The sequence below is a fragment of the Syngnathus acus genome, chromosome 2 (assembly GCF_901709675.1).
Source record: "Syngnathus acus chromosome 2, fSynAcu1.2, whole genome shotgun sequence".
NCBI lineage: Eukaryota > Metazoa > Chordata > Actinopteri > Syngnathiformes > Syngnathidae > Syngnathus > Syngnathus acus.
Window position 1 is genome coordinate 16,030,987 of NC_051088.1, and position 18,630 is coordinate 16,049,616.

The following is an 18,630-nucleotide window of genomic DNA, read 5'->3' on the forward strand; positions in this document are numbered from 1 at the left end:
ACCCCACTGTGGTCATATTGGGGCTTAACCCCTCGTTCCACATGACATCCTGTGATCTCCGCCCTCCAGCCGAACCCACTCGCATCTCAATTAGTGATGATCACCCGCCCGGCTTTCACAGTGAGGAAGATCCTGACTGTCAGAAGTTGAGGTTTGGCAATTTCACCACCTTATGGACCAAGAGAGATGTGGTCAAGGAGAACACTAGCATTTTTAGGAAGCCTCAGCCTGTACAATAGGACATTTCACAGTGAGGCCAGACTTTGAAGTGTCTCAGTATTCGAAGATGAAACCCTTGTAAAACATTTACGAAAATTCCACCAAAGCTTTCAGCCCACAGACAGCTCACGGTATCTAGTGCTTTTAAAGCCAGCAAATGCACAAAGGCGGATAATAAAGACTTTGGAAATGACAACAGAAGAGTTGGGGGAAAGCAGCATCCGAGAGAAACAAAGGCTAAGAAGCGTCTTTTATGTCAGCCCAATTGGAGCAGCATGAAGAAGCTTCAATCACTGCATGGTGGGAATCCACATTTGTGTTCATGACATACGGCCTCAAGAAGTTGGTTCGTGAAGAAAAAAAAAAGCCCAATCTGAGTTTATTTGTTTTATTTGGGTCATCACTCATTTAAAATGTCTCCCAGCTATCTCGCCATAAACAGAGCTGCAACAATACAGTGTCAACAGGACACGATTTATCGCTCACGTACTGTCGTAACATTCAATCTCTAACACACTCCCTTGCCTCCTTTATTTGCAAATCGACCGGCAGACGAGTGGTAGCTCATTCTATTTGCTGTCTAAGTGAGTGGTGCATCCTTTCTATTCCACATTTCGTATTTCATTACTTTCTATACGCCATTGCCTTCTTTATGGTCATAATCCGCAAAAAAAAAGTGAAAATTATTATATCATATTATATTTTATTTATTTATCTATTCATTCATTTATTTATTTATTTATTTATTTATTTATTTATTTATAAACACCCAGCATTTGACCAATGATGTACACATTTGAGATCCACCATAAAGAGAACACACACACAAACATATCAGGACAATTAATTGAATCTGGACTGGGCCTGTTGTGCTTGAGTGCATTTATGCATGCCCTCAAGTTTTCTGTAAAAGCATAGATCAGATTTGGAGGTTGCTTCCAGGCAATGAACCTCCTCCCCCACCCCTGCAGCAACACCTTAACCCAGAAGCATCCTGAGCGGGTAATATTTCAGGACCTGCGTGACACCCAAAAAGGGCGCCCAGCACTGCTGTTAGCAAAGGACAGCTCCCCTTCTAAATGCTGCCATTTCCTTTCCGGCTCCATACATGCATAATGCAAATCATTTGTCATGCACATGGAAATGCTGAAGCATATCACGGCCTTGCATGCTCTGTAGGGCCTTTCTGATCAATTATGCATCCTGTATTTTATTACAGTTAAGTGTACGGAGCGCCTACTGACACCAACGTACACTTCTGTCAATGACATCCCTTCAATTGATCTTCAACATTCCAGTCCATATCCAAGATAGATTGAAATTACGCTCCCTGCCGTGATTGTAACTAATTATTTACACACCCTACAGGAACGGACATACATGACGTAAACGTGACTTTCTGTACAGTCTGTGACTGTCTTGTATGGAACTGCAACGTTACATCGTTGGCTTCAAGGTAAGCAGAAGCCAAGCTTGGTTCCTTCTTACTCAATTATCCATCTCTCTGTTATCACTTAATCATCCTTGCCGCTGTGATGTATCACAAACCCCCTTCCACTTAGTTCACCCCTCACAGGCTAAGGAATGGGTCTAATCGAATCAAACGTGGAGCTGAGTATTTTGCGCTTGGATTGAGTTTGGTCAGCAGAAGGATGCTGAAGGTTCAAATAAGTGAATGACAGAGAGATGAGTGAAAAATACATTTAACACCAGCTCATTCTACCCAGCAACGAGCTGTTCACCCCCCGAGGGACATCTTGGGCTTCTCACACATGCCCATAAATATCTCGGCACGGAGCGTACAGACTGTGCCGCTGCATTATCCTTGAAGGGAAATAAAGCTGCCATCACCTCTGAGCATGTCAATGCGTTGGCTCCGATGAATGGCGCTAACACGTATAATCTGCTTGTCATTCATCCGAGATCCATGATTTAAGAGCAAGCAACTGAAAGTAGAGTTGGGTCCTGTGGTCTTCAAATAAATTCATATTGTGTGTGAATTAAGAAAACAAAAACATTTCCTTGTAAAAAGAGAAGAAAAATGATCAGACACCAAAATTATTCAAAATAGGCTTGTTTTTACAGGCTAACAAAACTGGCATCAATGATGCAGCAACACATGTAGACAGACAATATAGCAATACACACAGGAATAGATTGTTTACGCAAAAAAAATTATATTACTGCAGGTTACTGAATGTCTTGGGTGTGACCATCTTTGTGCTAGGATAATATCAAAAGTCATTTAAGCATGACATCATGATGCACATTCTTCACGTGGTCATTATGTTATTATTGTATGTTTGAACAATTATGTAAAGTGCAATATTTCCTATTTAAAATATGTTACAAAAATTGTTCGGGGTTTTATTATGAGGCTGCAATGGATGAATGGAATTTCCATTTATTTCAGCATGTTAGTGTGCATGTCACCTTCGAACAACGGAAGCTACAGAAATAGATTTTAAAGAACAAGCATCCTGACAAATCTACTCGAGTTAATCAATATGATAAATTCATCATCTAACTTCAATTGAAAGGAACATGTAGTGGAAAATAGAGTCAGACAAATCAGCGCTCACCATTGCTTCAAAGAGGAATGTTGACAAAAGGCCGAAGGAAATTTTGACACAGAAGATGACGGCAGAGGACAGCATGAAGAATAGTGGCGGGAGCCATCTGCTCTGCTGTGATCGCTGCTGTCGGACAGCACTGCTGCTTCTTCTGCTCTGCATGCAAATGCAAGAGCGAGGAGACAAGGCTGACCTCAGCATCCTACCCTATACAAGCGGCGACTGCACGTGCTCAGTGGTCTCACCATGGATTCAGTCAATAGGTCAAACAAATTATACAGTGAATTGCAACAAAAATTGCTGATTTTTCCCTCTGTTGTAATGTATATATACTATATGTATATGGTTTTTTTTTCACCTCCTGATGTCATTGACAAAGCAGACCAACACATGAATGTACAACAATGTGGGCATCAATTGAAAAATTTGATTCGATTAAGGCACCAAACCTTTTTTTTCAATAATAAAGCATAACGGTTTCTAACAATAATATTATACCCCACTCAAACAAAACAACAATAATGTATAGAAAAATCACCTGCAATCATTTGCTTCATTTATTTTTTTGATAAGGGGGCATATGCTTGAAAATGAAGGCAACCAATTGAAGAATACAGTCCAGTTATGCATCATTGCTCTGCCTATTATCCAGTTCATCATCATTTCTTCGTTGATTCCAGTGGAAGGCCCCACGCAGTGTGCTACTAATTTAAATGGCGCCGGCCGCCTGTATGGCTTCTGAGCAAGTGTAAGATGTGAGCGGTAACAAGCATCCTACTCCCCCAAAGTCCTACCCCCACCCCTCTCTCCTCTTGTGTGGTGCAGTGTGAGTCAAATAATTAGCAGTAAAGCTGACTGTGATGCATGTGCTTCGGGGGCAAGCGCAAAAGACACACGCTGCAGTAAGAGAGAAACTGGAAGGTGTAATCCTCAGTGAGTGGTACTATGGAAGTAACTATAAAAGGAAGCACGGGGGGAGGGGGGACGACTGTCGGGTGCCGTCACCATAGTAACGCCCCCATTTGGTTGTAACCTGCCCCCAACTAACCGAATTGAAAAATATATTGGACCACCTTTCCTCGTACTATTTTTAGAAAAGAAATGAGGACATCAAGCAAAAAAGAGATTCAGTCTTCACATCTGTACAATTAAAATCTTCAACACCTGTATGTTAATGCAGGAAATGGAAATCTGAGTGTAAAATAATGGATACATTCTGCACATTTATGTATGCAACGGGCAATTAAACTAAATCAGTAAGATCAATGCAAGGCTCAGTGCTCAGGGAAAAACAACAACATTAAAATAGACCCAAGATCTTGAATAGCAAAAGCAGCTACGTGGACATTTTGTCGATACAAATAAATCAATAAACAAACAAACAAATAAATACATAAATACATTCATAAATAAATATTGCAATTGACCTACATATATTTCTTTCTCACTAACCGTCCATCATGTGGGAAAAAATAGCAAAAAAGATCATGATTCCCTGCATACTCATTTTATTTGATAACTCGTGCTCAACCATCAACAGTAGCCTTTTTAGGAAATATTTTATTTGCCAAAGTAGTGTCTTATTAGAGACATAAATTTAAAAACTAAAATAACCAGCCATGCAGCATCTATATGTGGCAGTAAACCTGGCAGTAGCATTGAGGGAAAACAATTGTGATTAAGCGACATAATGAATAACGTTTTTCTTTTTTTATGCCCGCCCTTCTTCTGCAACCATAAATCTTGAAATGAAGGCAAAAGAAGCTCTCTGATTCATTTACACAATGCGGACAGCAGAGGGCAGTGTTGCATCTGTGAGCGGCTGGGTTTGGGAATAAGGGCGCGTTCAAGAAAATCACTCGGAGCGCATTGTTTCACTCAAACTTGCCGTTCTGTTCTTCACAGAGCACCAAAACAACACAAGGCGCTCCGACTTGGTACACGGTACGCCATTGTGATTGTCATACGTTCAGAAATGAATGCCTCTCCGAACAAACTTACTCTCCGAACCGTGCACGGGCGTTACAGAGTATTTCCAAACGCACCATTAAAACGGCAAACCTGTGACGCAGACATACGTATTTTACAAGCGACAGTGTTATGTTTCGCTGGAAAGGAAATAAAAGGGCGAATTCATCCATTTTAGCCGTTTTATTGGACATTTGTACAGTGGAACCGGGATATGTGTTACTGTAAGCAAGAGCTGGATGCAGGATCGATCAGTCGCCCGTGAAACGCAGTTGTGACGTAAACAAAAGGTGACATTGTTGTGGTAGGGCAGGGGCGTGTCATGACGGAAGATATATTGAAAATATAAATAGTGCGGGAAAAGGATGCGGGCTACCGCTGAAATCTATTGTTTGTATTTCTTAATGGGTCTTTAGTGCAACATTTTAGAACGCTTTAAGATGGCGCTGCGAAGTTAGAATCAGCCAGCCAACCAGGCCTCAATCGACCCATTGCACGACCCGAGACGAGTTGAGTTAGCGAGAGATCACAAAGGTTTCGTACTCGTTGATCGACTGGTGCGTCTGCAAAGTCGGATGGAACGATGTCCAATGGCAAAATCATCACCAACACTCCTGTGGCTGTAGACTTCTGGCATGTTCGCAGATGTCCAGAGAGCAGACTCTTTTTCCTGTCGCACATGCACAGCGACCACACGGTCGGCCTGACGTCCACATGGGCTAACCGACCCATCTACTGTTCCCCTGTTACTGCTTCACTGGTCAAAGTTAAGCTCCGGGTGAGATGGGTTGTTTTCCAGTATATCATTTAATGACACCCCCGCTAACTTCCATGTAACATGAGTTTGAATGGAATTACACTCTTGCAGCTAAAAGAGGGTGTGTACACTTGTGCAATCACATTATCAGATCTTATTTTAAAATTATGAATCGCAATAATGGTTATAGTTTTGAAATTATTTAACTTGGTCTCAATTTTTGTAATCACGGAAACCTGGCATATGAACATAGGTGTGTAGACTCTATAACTACTGCATATTTATGATTATTATTGCTGTTCTTAATCCTGTCTTGTACAGGTGAAGGAGAAGTGGATCCACCCGTTGGAGGTGGGTGACTCGTACCTCCTGCCCCTGGATGACATTGGCAAAGAAAACATGACGGTCACACTGATAGACGCCAACCACTGTCCTGGCGCAGTCATGTTCCTCTTTGAGGGCTACTTTGGCACCATTTTATACACCGGTGAGTGGCTCAACACACTGGGAATGAAACTTTGCTTGTTGCTGTTCAAACGTGCAGTGTGACTATTTCACCCTTATTGTTGTATTTCTTTAAAACTGGTGGTCCACCTGAAACGGATATTTACTTACCTTTATTTATCTGGGTATGTACATGTCCTCACCCTGACCGACTGACCGTGAGAAAGTTCAGCACCAGTCTCGGTCCACAGACGAGGAACATGCATTCCATGTGCGATAACAGTGTGGAACGCGTAGTTGTCTTCAATACAATGTCATACTGATAATCGTGATCATTTTCTGTCGTGATAATCGTGCCATGAAAATTTCACAGGTTCATCTGTACTCCACAAAGACACACAAAAGTTTGTGGTACATTTTTTAATACTTCTAAATTTCAGGTGACTTTAGATATTCCCCGTCGATGCTGCGTGAGTTGTGCCTGGCGACTAAAGCCACCATTGATGTGCTGTACTTGGATAACACCAACTGTGACCCCAACCGTAGCATCCCCTCAAGAAAGCAAGCCACACAGCAAATCAAGGAAATCATCCGTAGCCACCCAGACCACAACGTTGTCTTAGGTAACTTTCCCCCCTGCTTGTTGAAATTTTGTATTTGATATATTTAAATTCTCTGAGGAAAAGCAAATGACACTAAACTAAAACAGGTTTTGAGTTTTGTTTTTCCCACTTCTAACATTTTAGCTTATTTCTTTGAATACCAAACAAACACTATTTGAAATTTCTTTTTAGAGCAGTAGGATTCCACTCCTGTTTTCTCTTTCTTAGGAAAGTTGCTAGTTGCTTTTTTGAAAAATTGTTGCAAGAGTGGTTGAACGTACGTATATTGTGACCAAATGGTTCGGTTGTTCATGTGTTTTGAAATACGGAAGCCGCTAAAAAAAAATTATCTTGAGTTTGGTTGCAATGGGGTGAAAAAGGTCCAGTAAATTTTCAAGAAGCTTGTGGCAAATTCTAAATGTTCTTATTACTATTCTGTGATAAATATTTAAAAGCTGCAGCTCTAAACACCAAGAAATCTTGACAATATATGCAGCTTGACAGAGTGTGTCGCCGTCTTCTGCCGCCTCGTAGGTCTCTACTCCCTCGGTAAGGAGACCCTTTTAGTAGACCTGGCCAGAGAGTTTCAAACCTGGATCGAGGTGAGTTTGGACAGGATGGAGATCCTCAGGATACTCGAGCTGCCTGACGTCTTCGCCACCGAACCGGGCGCCGGACGTATCCGCGTTGTGGAGCAGAGAGAGATCACCTTTGCCGCGATGTGCCAGTGGAACAGCGAACAACCCACCCTGGCCATCTATCCCACTAGCCGGCCCCTCTACCTCTTCCACCCCAAAGTCCACGTGGTGCCCTACTCGGACCACTCGTCCTATCAAGAACTGGTGGACTTTGTCAGTGGACTCAAACCTTCCTCCCTGTTGCCCATTGTTGGCAACGGCATTCCGGGAAGCCTCGCCACCTTATTACCCAGCAAAAAGCACGAAATCCTGGTGCCCGAGTCAGTGCAACACTACATGAGGAGGCTGCCGGAAAACTGGAGCAAATCATCAGCCAGCGTTCGGCGCCAATATGCCCGACCACTTGTGCCTAAAGGAGTGGTGTTTGACTCTCCTGAGAGTTCAAGCAAGAAGTCCTGGGAGTGTCTGGGTCCGAATTCTTCGGAGGAGGAGGAAGAGGAGATGGATACTGACAGTGTTGATTGCAACCTGAGAGAATCCAGTGAGAAGATTCCCGCCTTTAAAAACCGCCAAGACCTCTTGTACACGTTAAAGCCCAACTTGGTTTGCACCATCCCGGAAGAGATGTTGATGTCGCAGAGGGTGCCGTTCAGTCAACTCAGCCAAAGTAACTTTGACTCCTTGAAAATGCTGCAGGACACCGGCGCGCTACTAACTCCACGGCGACGCGCCATCGAAGAGGTGACGTCGAGCGCTTCTAACCGGACTGGCGCTGGTCCAATGTCGGACGACGACACGAACGGGTCTGACAGTGACTTTGTGCCCCTCTCCAGTCCTAACCATTTCGCGGCTTTGTCAGGTTCATTACAGTATTCTGACGCTCACGCTGAACGGCTTGAAAACGACATCTTGAAGCATGTGGTTTTTCCACCGGAGGACTTAAAGCTCTTCTACCCTTTGAGGAGTGTCAGTCGCATGCGTCCCCTCTGTCCCATACACAAGACAAATGTGCCATAAGTGTGTTTGTGCTTTTTAACCTTTTTTACTTTATAAGTGCACCTTTTTCCTGTCCTGACTGAGCCAGGTCCTTTTACATGTTAAAAATCTCACATGGCACACGATCAAGCAGAAGTGTTATATGATGATCACACAAATATCTTGACACTGACAAAACTAATATGGAATAATAAATGTACTGAATATTGACTGATGAAAATCAGACTTTGTTTTAATTTTATGTTCCATCAATAGAATTAATTTGAAATAAAAACGGGGGAAACTAGACTTGACGAAAGCGATTTTATCCATAACTTAATATTAACTTGCACGACCACATGCTCTCTGACGTTCTTGTTTAAGAAACTGACCAGCTCCAGTTGCAGTGTGGCCATATGTCCTGCAGATGGCAGTATTGTGCAAGCGATTCCAAGCAGCGTGTGTCCGTGCGTGATTTCGGTTGTTCATAGCATGTAATCGCCGACGTTGACCGCTTCCCAGAACAACATAACTACTTTACTGAAGCACAGTCAGTGTTGCAAACTATCACTTTTTATGTGCTACAAAGCAGCAAATATTTAAGTCCGTTTCAAATCTCCAAATGTGGATTTCGAAGGCTTTCAGCACCACAGACAGCTCCCAGAGCACCGCTGCTACTGGGAAGTGATTCATCCTGTTCTTTTTAGTTGTCGAGCCTTGAGAATAAAATGGACAGCTTTGTGAGTGTACCCTCAACCCTTCGCTCTCCCATCAGCCGAATAAGAGTTTAAAGAAGAGGCGAAGGGCGACAGATTTTCTTTTTAAGTCAAAGCTCAGCGAAAGTGCATCGCCGCTCCTTTCATTTCCAACCCAACGTGTGACATTGTCAACAGAGGTGCGTGGGCGATGAGAACCAGCTGAGGGCTCACTCCAGCTGATAGCAGAGGTCTTGTCTTTCGGTGCCGACATGAGAAGCAAAGCCCGTTTCCGCGCTTTGCTGCACCCACACGGCGGCACTGGCTGTTATCGCGTCTGCTCACAGAGCTCAGCTGTTTTTTGTTGGCCTCTGACTGTGTTTGTGGAGGTTTGAGGTGACAGACGTGTAGACATGGATGTTTCTTGCACGGAAGAACAAGGTTGAATGAGGGCGATAAGAGAGCATATGGAGATGAAGCCAGAGTAGGAGAATCTATTGGAATTTCTTGCATGAATTATTCATAAAACGTGATGTGACCGTCATTTAAGTTACAAAAAGAAGTGTGGTGGGATGCAGGTTTCCGCATTCCCAGTTATTATGCAAATGATGTTTTCTTTGATTTTATAAATAGTTTATGCAAATAGTGCTCAGCATAATTTTCAAGTCATGAACTGTTAGAGAATAACTTGTGTATTCTCAAATGGTATTATAGAAATTAAAAATGTAGTTTTTGTTAGAATGCATTGTTCCAAATTATGCACATTTCATGGGTTTTAAAAAGTGAAAATAGTCATTTTTACTGACTTTGCAACATTAGTAGTTTGTGTTTGTTGAAATCAAAAGATATCTTAATCAAAAACATAAAAGAAACATCTCATTTGATAACAACGTTTGGACTTTATTTTTTTTATACATATTCTCTGCTTGAATTTTTGCAGGATACTTTGATATCCTTGTTTGGATATGAACAAGATCTTTGCTTGTGGATGCTCCAAAGGTTATGAAACTTGAGATCAGAGGATGAGTCCCAGTCCATGAAAGACGCAGAGGGATTGTTCACAGATGAGTGCCGTGCAACCCTCGATGGTGAAGGAGGATGGTCACTGCATGACCACCACGTCCTTACAAAGCTTCAACATCAACCGAGAGGTACCAAAGTCATGTTTTGAGCCGGAATCACTGAGAAAAAGTTGATTGGGCCAGAAGGGTCCCTGAAGGTGTGAATGCTCAGATACATGGAAAGTTAGAGGAAACATTGCCCCTATGTGCAACTGTAAAAAAAAAAAAAAAGAAAGAAACAGCCCAAGAGGTGTCATTGATCGTTTTCTCTGTGTTGCTATTATGGTCTGCGGCTCACTTGGTAAGCTCCAGCTGCTGGTTGATGACACACACTTGAGTGCTTCCCTTCGGGGGTCTCCACCTTCCCCTCCTCTCTCACAATGTACTCTTCATGCTCTCTTTCACAGGCTCTCTTGCAGCCTCTAATCGTATTCATTCTAGCCTCTAAGCAGAAGCAACCTTTCCTCTGTGCTCCTGGCGGCTCTTCCTCCTTTTTCATGCGCTCGCCCGTCGTTAGTCACCGGCGTTACACTCCTCCTGTGTAGCAGCTACAACTGGGTGGCGTGGCCTTGGAATAAAATTCCCGATACTTTTCATTCAAAAAAGAGAAACTGTTGTAGTAGGTTTTAATCCATTTTCTACATTGTTTAAAGAGAAAAGCAAATGACAGTAACATCAGGTTCTTTGAAGATCCATCCATCCATCCATCCATCCATCCATCCATCCATCCATCCATCCATCCATCCATCCATCCATCCATCCATCCATTTTCCGACCTCCCCCTGCAAAAAAACCCCCCCAGAGTTGAGGGGATGGCAAACAGTCCATTTTACAAAAGTAACACAATTACAGCTCATTGCTGCTTTTGTATTCCGTGTATTAGTCTCAGGCAAGGTTTATTATCTTCTCCCTCACGTGTCGGCACCGGCAAGTAGAATCAAATAAAATCTCTAAAATATCCCTGACATTTTCCATTTCAAGGTTGTTTTTGTCTCTAATGAGAATGCATTTTACAGGGCACCAGCCATTCCAGCGTGCAGCTAACAACAGTAAATTGGGCCCACTCGGTAGCATGATACTTCTCCATTATGGCTTGCCATTTGGTGAATGTCACTAAACTTGCCATTCACTTCTTGCTCTTATTAGAATGTAAACACAAGCAGGTAGCTATAAACAAAGCGATGACCCGTTTGTGTTTCTTCCAAGTGAGAGTGACACACAGCAATTAAGATCATTCATCACTATTATATTTCCAAAGTGGCCGGTTATCCCGGCCGACACGCTATCTCGTGTACGCTTTAATGCGAAACCTTCCACTGCAGCCCACAGAGCTCTGCAAAACACCCTGGTTCTTTTAATCGCGTACTTTATCAGCCGCCTAATGATGATTCATAGCCACAGTGTGAGTGAAACTCGGCTGTTGTGGCCCGAAGGTGAAAGTAGAAGCTTGCAAAATAAGCACACACTTTGGAATAATGTTCATAGGAACGGTACAGGGAGCCTGCTGTGTGCTTACTTTTAATATTTGGATCCCTGGCAGTGGTTGTATTCATTGATCGATTGACTTTGTGTTTTATTCCGTGGTTATTCTGTCATTGCTTTGCATGCTTGACATGAATTGATTTGGCTTGTGAAGCCTCCAGAGCGAGTAAATCATAACATAAAGTGACTTGTTCAAAATGATTTCCATTTCCACTCCATGAGGTGTCTTTTTCCTCACAGCCTGCTATGTTTTGTTCTTGCTTGGATTGAATTGTTGTGTGTGTGTGTGTGTGTGCGTGCGTGTGTGTGTTGTATGTGTTATCCTTCAGTCTTCCTGACAGATTGAAATCCTGTGAAAACGCTCTGTCTAAAAGACACTCTGCCAAAGCCTTGACAACCACATCACCTTCTCCTTAGCCTTGCTGATGATCCCTTTTGTGCAATAAAACAGGAGTAAGAAACATGCACTTCATTTTTAACCCAGTTTAACATCTTGTAGTTTCTCCCGATGATTTTTAGAAAGAAACTTTTAATACCAATGAACTGAATTGAGTTAGCTTCTCCCGCTAGCCGTTGATTGACAAGGTGGCAAATATGAAATTATTCCCCAATAATTGATCTCAGTGGGAAGTTTTTGCTCTGTTTTTGTCAGACCTGGAACAAATGATGATCCATCGAGTAATGTTTTGCCAAGATTTTATTATATGACCATGCCCCAGCGGTTCTATAAGCTCATATCAACTTCCCTCCCCTCGAATGTAAAATGCGAATGGAAGCTCGGGGAAATCCCTCCCCATTAATTGCAAAGTGAAGGATGTTTTGCTGCGTATTCAGCCCACTCACAGCTCCTCAACCTTTCTAATGTTGATCATTGACACACTCCTAGACTCCTTGACTGTGTCAGTTGCCATATCCCAGATCTAATTATTACGGCTTGTGTGAATAACAATAACGTGCTTGTGTTGTTAAAGCCATTACTCTTAAAGCTGTGCATGGTCGAACAATGTCCAAACAACAAACTCAAATCAAGAAAATCACGCCATAACAATTACACCCATTGTTAATACAATCCCTCTCAAAGCTATACGAGGCCTAAAATTTACACATCAGTGTATCCACACAGTCAATAAATTAATGAATTAAATTAAATTTGACTTTTTATACGCCATTTTTTAATGAGCTTCATTAATTGTTCAATTCTGTTGATAACCAAGCATATGATTTTTATGCCGCACGTAGCTTTGAGAATGGTTGTTTTGATTACATGAGTTATATTTGACTTCATTTGCATAGAGATGGCCAATTTCTCTGGCAAATATATGTTTACCTCATTTACGTAATTACGCGCAAATAATACCTGTGCGCTGAGACACGTACATCTGCTGGCCTGTGTTGGTGAAGTAGTTAACCATCTGCGCGTGCTTTATGAATTAGATGTTGTTTGCTTCATTTTTAGCGGTTAGCAAAAAGCTACGCAATCCTGTGTGAAGAAGCAACCTTGCCATGCTGTGATGGCGCAATTGGGCAAAATTCTCAATTCATCTCCAGACCTAAATATTTTACTAAAATAGTGTACTTTTAGTGTTGTGTTTTCTTATTTAATTGAAAAGCTATTGTTCAGTTCAAGCCGCCCCCCCAAAAAAAACTATTGTATTTTATAAAACAAACAGTAATGACATTTTTGTGTCTAGTCTTGATTTTGAATGCATGACGCCATGTTGGGAACAGATGTAACGTCAAGTTGTCGACTGGGCCGTCCTTTGAGTGATACGCCACATGGCTTGCCTATTGCCTAATCTGTCTTTTATTCTTATTTATTTTTTAATCATGAGAAGACCTTAATAAGCTGCCGTAGGGGACGAGAGGGGGAACAAAAGGCAGACCAAGAGCGAGCGCGTCAGCCCCGCCTGCTTCGTCACTCAACATCAAGATATCAGCTATATCTATTTAATTACCATCCGATGGAAGATTGCGAGAAGGACATATTTGTCAGAATTTGACCAAGAATATGACTGTGCTTGTTGGCACTGGCTAAATAGTGGAACAAAACATGCATTTACTGACAAAACGCTGTTTTTGTCCCTATGGTGCTTTTATTGTGGCGTACAAAAGCAGCATGGAGCTGCTATTATTTTAGAAAGTGTCACTGAGCGTTAAGGATGAACCCAAAAAAAAGCCTGCTTGCCATTTTGTCTCTGAGACATCGTCCGTCCTCGGGCCTACGGATCCATCGAGCGCCAAGCTCCCGCTGTTCCTGTAATGAGGAAGAGCCTAATAGTGAGTTGTGCTCAGAGGGTACAGGGGTGTGTGTGTGTGACCAGATAGCTGGGTTGTTTCAGCTGGTGAGCGAGCCCTCTTCATTATCTTGACGTGAGAGGGAGTCACGTTAATTACGCCATCACGTGCGCAGACAGGGGTTCACAGCGTCACATGCATGCAGTTGACAAGGAGCCCTTTAAATCGTGACAATTGTGACATTTAGGCCTAGCATACTAGAAAGCGTTGGACCAAGTCGAAACTCAACTTTTTTTTTCAACTGTCATCATCATCATCATCACCACCATCATTAACCCTCAAAGCTGCCGAGTTAAAAATTAGACCAATCCAGAAAGTTGGATCTATTCGACCCTAGTTTGGGTTGCTTTGCAAAAAATTGTTAGGTTGTTTTGTACAAAAAATGGTTGTTTGGTCAAATTGTCTCAACTTCCTGGGTCTGCCCAACTTCTAACCCAAATTGAGTTGTTTTTAACACAGTATTTTTAAGGATGTTGTAAAATACCTAGTATAGTCATATACCTACTAATATTTATGAATAAACGGCTAGGTTTAGCAACAGGTGGACTTTTTTTTTCTGAAACATCCTAGCTATAAATGACGACACATAGTAAAATCTGTATTGCGCAAGCTTTTATGGGTCAATCCTAAAAACAAAATTAATATGCTAAAATTGATCTGTTAGAAGAAAAGTAAAGACCGATGCGTTCTAGCATGGACTGTTGAGCTCTGCATTGTTTGCTTGCATGTGCCTTGGCATTGGCTGTGCCCCGACTTGACCCCAAGGACAAGTGCTACAGGAAATGGATGAACAGAATATTTTCTTTTCAATATGTATGTACCAATTGGAGATGGTTGCTCGTCTACCAATAGACGGCAAGGTGGAGCATTTGTGATGAGTGGTGCTGAACTGCTCCTGGTGGATCTGGCTCAGCAGCCCCTCGCCGCATCGCTGTGTGGGAGGAAGGCCGCCATTACGCCTCGCCGGCTGCACCTGCTTCCAACATTACCTCTCGCACGTCCGTGGGCGAGCATTCATTTCCGGCCGTACTCGCACACGGGGGATAATTGTGATGATTTGTATTGATATGGCTCTGGGAGAAAAGTGTAACCCTCTGGCCCAGGATAGAAAGTAAACTTTGATCAGGGAGGCATCACAAGCAACACATTTGCGCGTTGCGCTACATGTATTTAAAAATCCTTTTAAGTGTTGATAAAAGCATCCAAACAGTTCTTTTGTGGAGTAGCGGAGGAGCCGCCGTCCTGTGATGATGACGATTACGCGAGGCCTGGAATGGAAGATTCCCATTTAATTTGTTTCCTTGCATTGATTTTCCACCCGCCGCTTCTCGCTTCGGCAACTTGCCGTTTCTTTAACTCAAGAGCCCAGGAAATTTCTCGCAACTGGTTACGGCAAAATCAAGCATGGAGCTCGGTGGAAGGAGCCCGCTCTTGGAAAGTGCAAGCGTGTCATTTTTGAATTGCTGACCTCGTTTTTTTTTTCAAAATGATTTTGTTCTGCTCTCATTTTTTCCTGAATAATTCCTGAATGCTGTGCTTAAGGTTAGTTGTGTGTTTCAACCATCAGAGAGCATATTAATAACCTGTGTTAGAAGTGTTCAAGGGTGATCGTGACATGCCGCTGTAAACAACAAAAAAACGGAGCGAAAGTGTGGGTGTTGCAACATTCCATTGGGAAAAGAGAAATATGGAGAGATTGAAAGAGGCAGCGTGGGAGACAGGGAAGGATAGAGAAAGAGAGAGGGCAGACAAGGTGGGAGAGAGGAACAAAGCGGCGCAGGACTACGTACATGTGGAAAAGAGGAATATGGATGCATCTAAAGCATGAAATAGAGAGAAAAGAAGGGGAATGGGAGAGAGTGGGAGAAAAGGAGAGGTAACGAGAGGGAGGGCCAGTGGATGAGAGGGGAGTGGCAAGGCAATCATTCTTGAGGGAAGGTCTAATGGAGGAAATTAGCGGGTGGGTGCAAGAGAGAGAATGAGGGGAAGAGAGATGGAAAGAGAGAGGGTTAGAGAGCGGGCTGGATAGATATATGGGAAGAGAGAGAGAGCAGAATAGTGGGAGGAATAGAGAGGGGGACAGAGAGGAACATCACTCAGGTGGGCTTCCATTGCCCTCAGAAATGCATAAAATCCCAATTGTGCAAAAGCAGACCGGTCCGAAATTTTGAAAAAGCTCTCAAATATGACAAAAACGTTTTGATGTTTTTATGAGATGTAACGGTAAAGAAGTACGTATATATCGCGTTTTGGGCTTTTCTCACAGCAAGCACCGCTGCTGAGGACCCAGCAGGGAGTTTCCCGCATCTGAGTGGAGACCGCGCCACTTTTGCCCCAAGCCTTTCCAGGCCATCCCGGTAGGGGCCGTGTGGGTCACCGCAGGGGGTAATACTGAGCGCCCTGAACCTTATCTTCAAGGCCGCCCTGGAAACCCTAAATTGACATTTGCTAGGATCATTTCACAGCTAGAGCTTGGATTTAAAGTTGAGCAAATTGCACCTGCTGATTTCGACTTTAATGCAGTAGTGGCTTACCAATAGAGGACGCTGCCCCTGCAATCACTTAGAAAATCAGATCAGTAGCTCTTTTCTAGTGCAAAAGATAGGTACATGGTGGGGGGCAAGATTTTTGTGCCCAGAATAAAATCCATTTACTGTGCATACAAAGACCCTTCCACCATGGGGTCTGTCAATCAAAATTTGAATCGCCAGTTACGTACCACATAAGCGTTGACAAAGATAAAACATGAAATCACAGCAAGGAGGCTGACAAAAACAATCACATCTGCATTTCTTGAATAATATTCTAAAAACAATCACATCTGCATTTCTAAAATAATATTCGGTGGCACATTTGGATATGCGCCTTTGTCACTGACAGTGCCTGAGGCAGAAGTGTCTCTAACGTAGCAAAACAAATATATTGCATTTCACTCACTGGGACCAAACGATGCACATGAGAGGAACTATAGTTATAGAGTGCCTTTAAAGAAAAATAAAATGCTTTCTGGACATTAAAGAACTAGTAAAAGCACAAATATATGACAAACTCAAGTAAAAAGGAGTTAATAAAACTAGACAGTAAATTCACAATAACAGACTAAAAGCTATTTAAAAGCCAAGTGCATCCTTGAAAGGGATTTAATGATTAAAGATTACGTGTGTGTGTGTGTGCGTGTGTGTGTGTTTCCCACAAGGTGAGGATATTAATGATCACCTGTCAATCATATATCATAATTGATCATCATTCTAATGATAATTAATGCTGCAAGCAGCAACGACCTGGGCATGTTGCGGCCCCTCAAAAGGCGATTCTCTCTCACTCACTCACTCACTCACTCTCTCTCTCTCTCTCTCTCTCTCTCTCTCTCTCTCTCTCTCTCTCTCTCTCTCTCTCTCTCTCTCTCTCTCTCTCTCTCTCTCTCTCTCTCTCTCCCTCCCGGCCCTGTCTCATCAAATTGTGCAAGCTTTTTTCTACAGCAACGCAATCACACTTTGAAGATCATCAGACTATGAAAAATGATGATTGCGGCATGCATGACAGTTCTTCATAACTTGCTCCTTATTTTTTTAATCTTTTGGTGTCTGCGGGGTGGTGGGGATATGAACCGTTGAGTTACTCCTGTTGTACGTGTGCGGCATTTCTATGTGAGTCATTGTCATCACTTTATTTCAACCTTATTAAATGTTGCGCAATTGCTTGAAGTCCAATTTGAACTTTTCGTATAATCAGTGACAGAAACCACAATTAAACACTCTGGTCCTCACCGTTGCATGTAATTCAAACCTCAAGATTTAGAATTGAAAATGTCTTTTGGATTTGTGGTAACAAGTCTGCAATGACCAAGATGATTTCAGCAGCCTCCGTTCAGCTCGTTCAGTTGGACCCAAAAATGAAAAGTGTTTCCAGCTCAGCGCACATTTTGTATTTTGTTGATTTATCTCAGATGATGAGGAGTCATATTGAGGCCGCTGAGAATTACCTTCAAACCGAAGCCTAAGAATCATTTGGATGCTCCACAGGAGTGTCATGAACAGTAGCGATTTTTTTTGTATCGTTGCCGTGACAACCGTAGATCGACTTTCTTAAATTGATGATGCACACACATTCAGAATATCTGCAGGGGTGCACCACCGTTCAGGAATTCCGATTCTATAACAATGAGATTAACGTTGCCTTGAAGTCCGTTAGCTTAATGCTAAAACCAAATGGGAAATGACATACATGGGCTAATGAATAACAATTATTTGGCAGACACTTTAAGCAACACAAACGGTGGCGCAACACAGGTGAACGGACAACATTTCTATACATTTCATTGGGGATTGATGATTTTATATACAAGTGAGTAGACAAGTGACAACCTATACGTCGTTTGGAAAAGGTGAAAGATTTTCAAAAGCATCCGAAGGTCCGTATGATTCTCACTATGCAGGTGTGCATTCAAAACGACCATAAAAACATTGTCCAGCTCTTCCCCTTACTAATCTCCAGCACAGAAATATATGCATTTATCACATCCAGCCTCGCTCTGCGTTTTTTTCCTCCAAAACCCTCCAGAAACTTTCGCTCATCCAGAACTCAGCCGGCTGCCCCGTCCTCCAAAACCTCCACTTGCTCCTGATTGGTTAACGCACAAACTTCAAAGTCTTTCCTCTCAGCTTCAAAGCACTTCATCCTCAGGCAGCTTCCAATGTCACTGACCTGTTACACCACCACACAGCCTCCTCTCTTCTGATTCAAACTTTTTATCCTAGGGGTTATCTTTTTTTTTTTTAACACATACTACCACTTCAAATAAATACTTGGACTTTCTTGGTACCACTAGATGAGCACTAAAGTAAGAAAGCATATTACACCCAAGCTAATTGAACGTGAATATTATGGGGAAAAACGTAGAGTGGTGGTGTAACGAACCGTT

The 18,630-nt window shown here is 42.5% G+C and overlaps 2 protein-coding genes across 3 annotated transcripts in view; both read left to right on the plus strand.

Annotated features, from left to right (window-relative positions):
• Positions 1-4,861: 4,861 nt before the first annotated feature.
• dclre1b (DNA cross-link repair 1B) lies at positions 4,862-8,485 on the plus strand. Its single transcript, XM_037275152.1, has 4 exons — positions 4,862-5,538; positions 5,839-6,004; positions 6,402-6,584; positions 7,098-8,485. Exons 1-4 carry the CDS (start codon positions 5,344-5,346, stop codon positions 8,216-8,218), a joined length of 1,665 nt encoding a protein of 554 aa, XP_037131047.1. The 5' UTR covers positions 4,862-5,343; the 3' UTR covers positions 8,219-8,485.
• Positions 8,486-9,871: 1,386 nt separating this feature from the next.
• cpne5a (copine Va) overlaps positions 9,872-18,630 on the plus strand; it is a 60,075-nt gene continuing 51,316 nt past the window's right edge. For both annotated transcript variants that reach the window (XM_037275140.1, XM_037275141.1), the window contains exon 1: positions 9,872-10,022. The gene's annotated coding sequence lies outside the window, so the exon portion shown is untranslated. The remainder of the gene's footprint in view (positions 10,023-18,630) is intronic.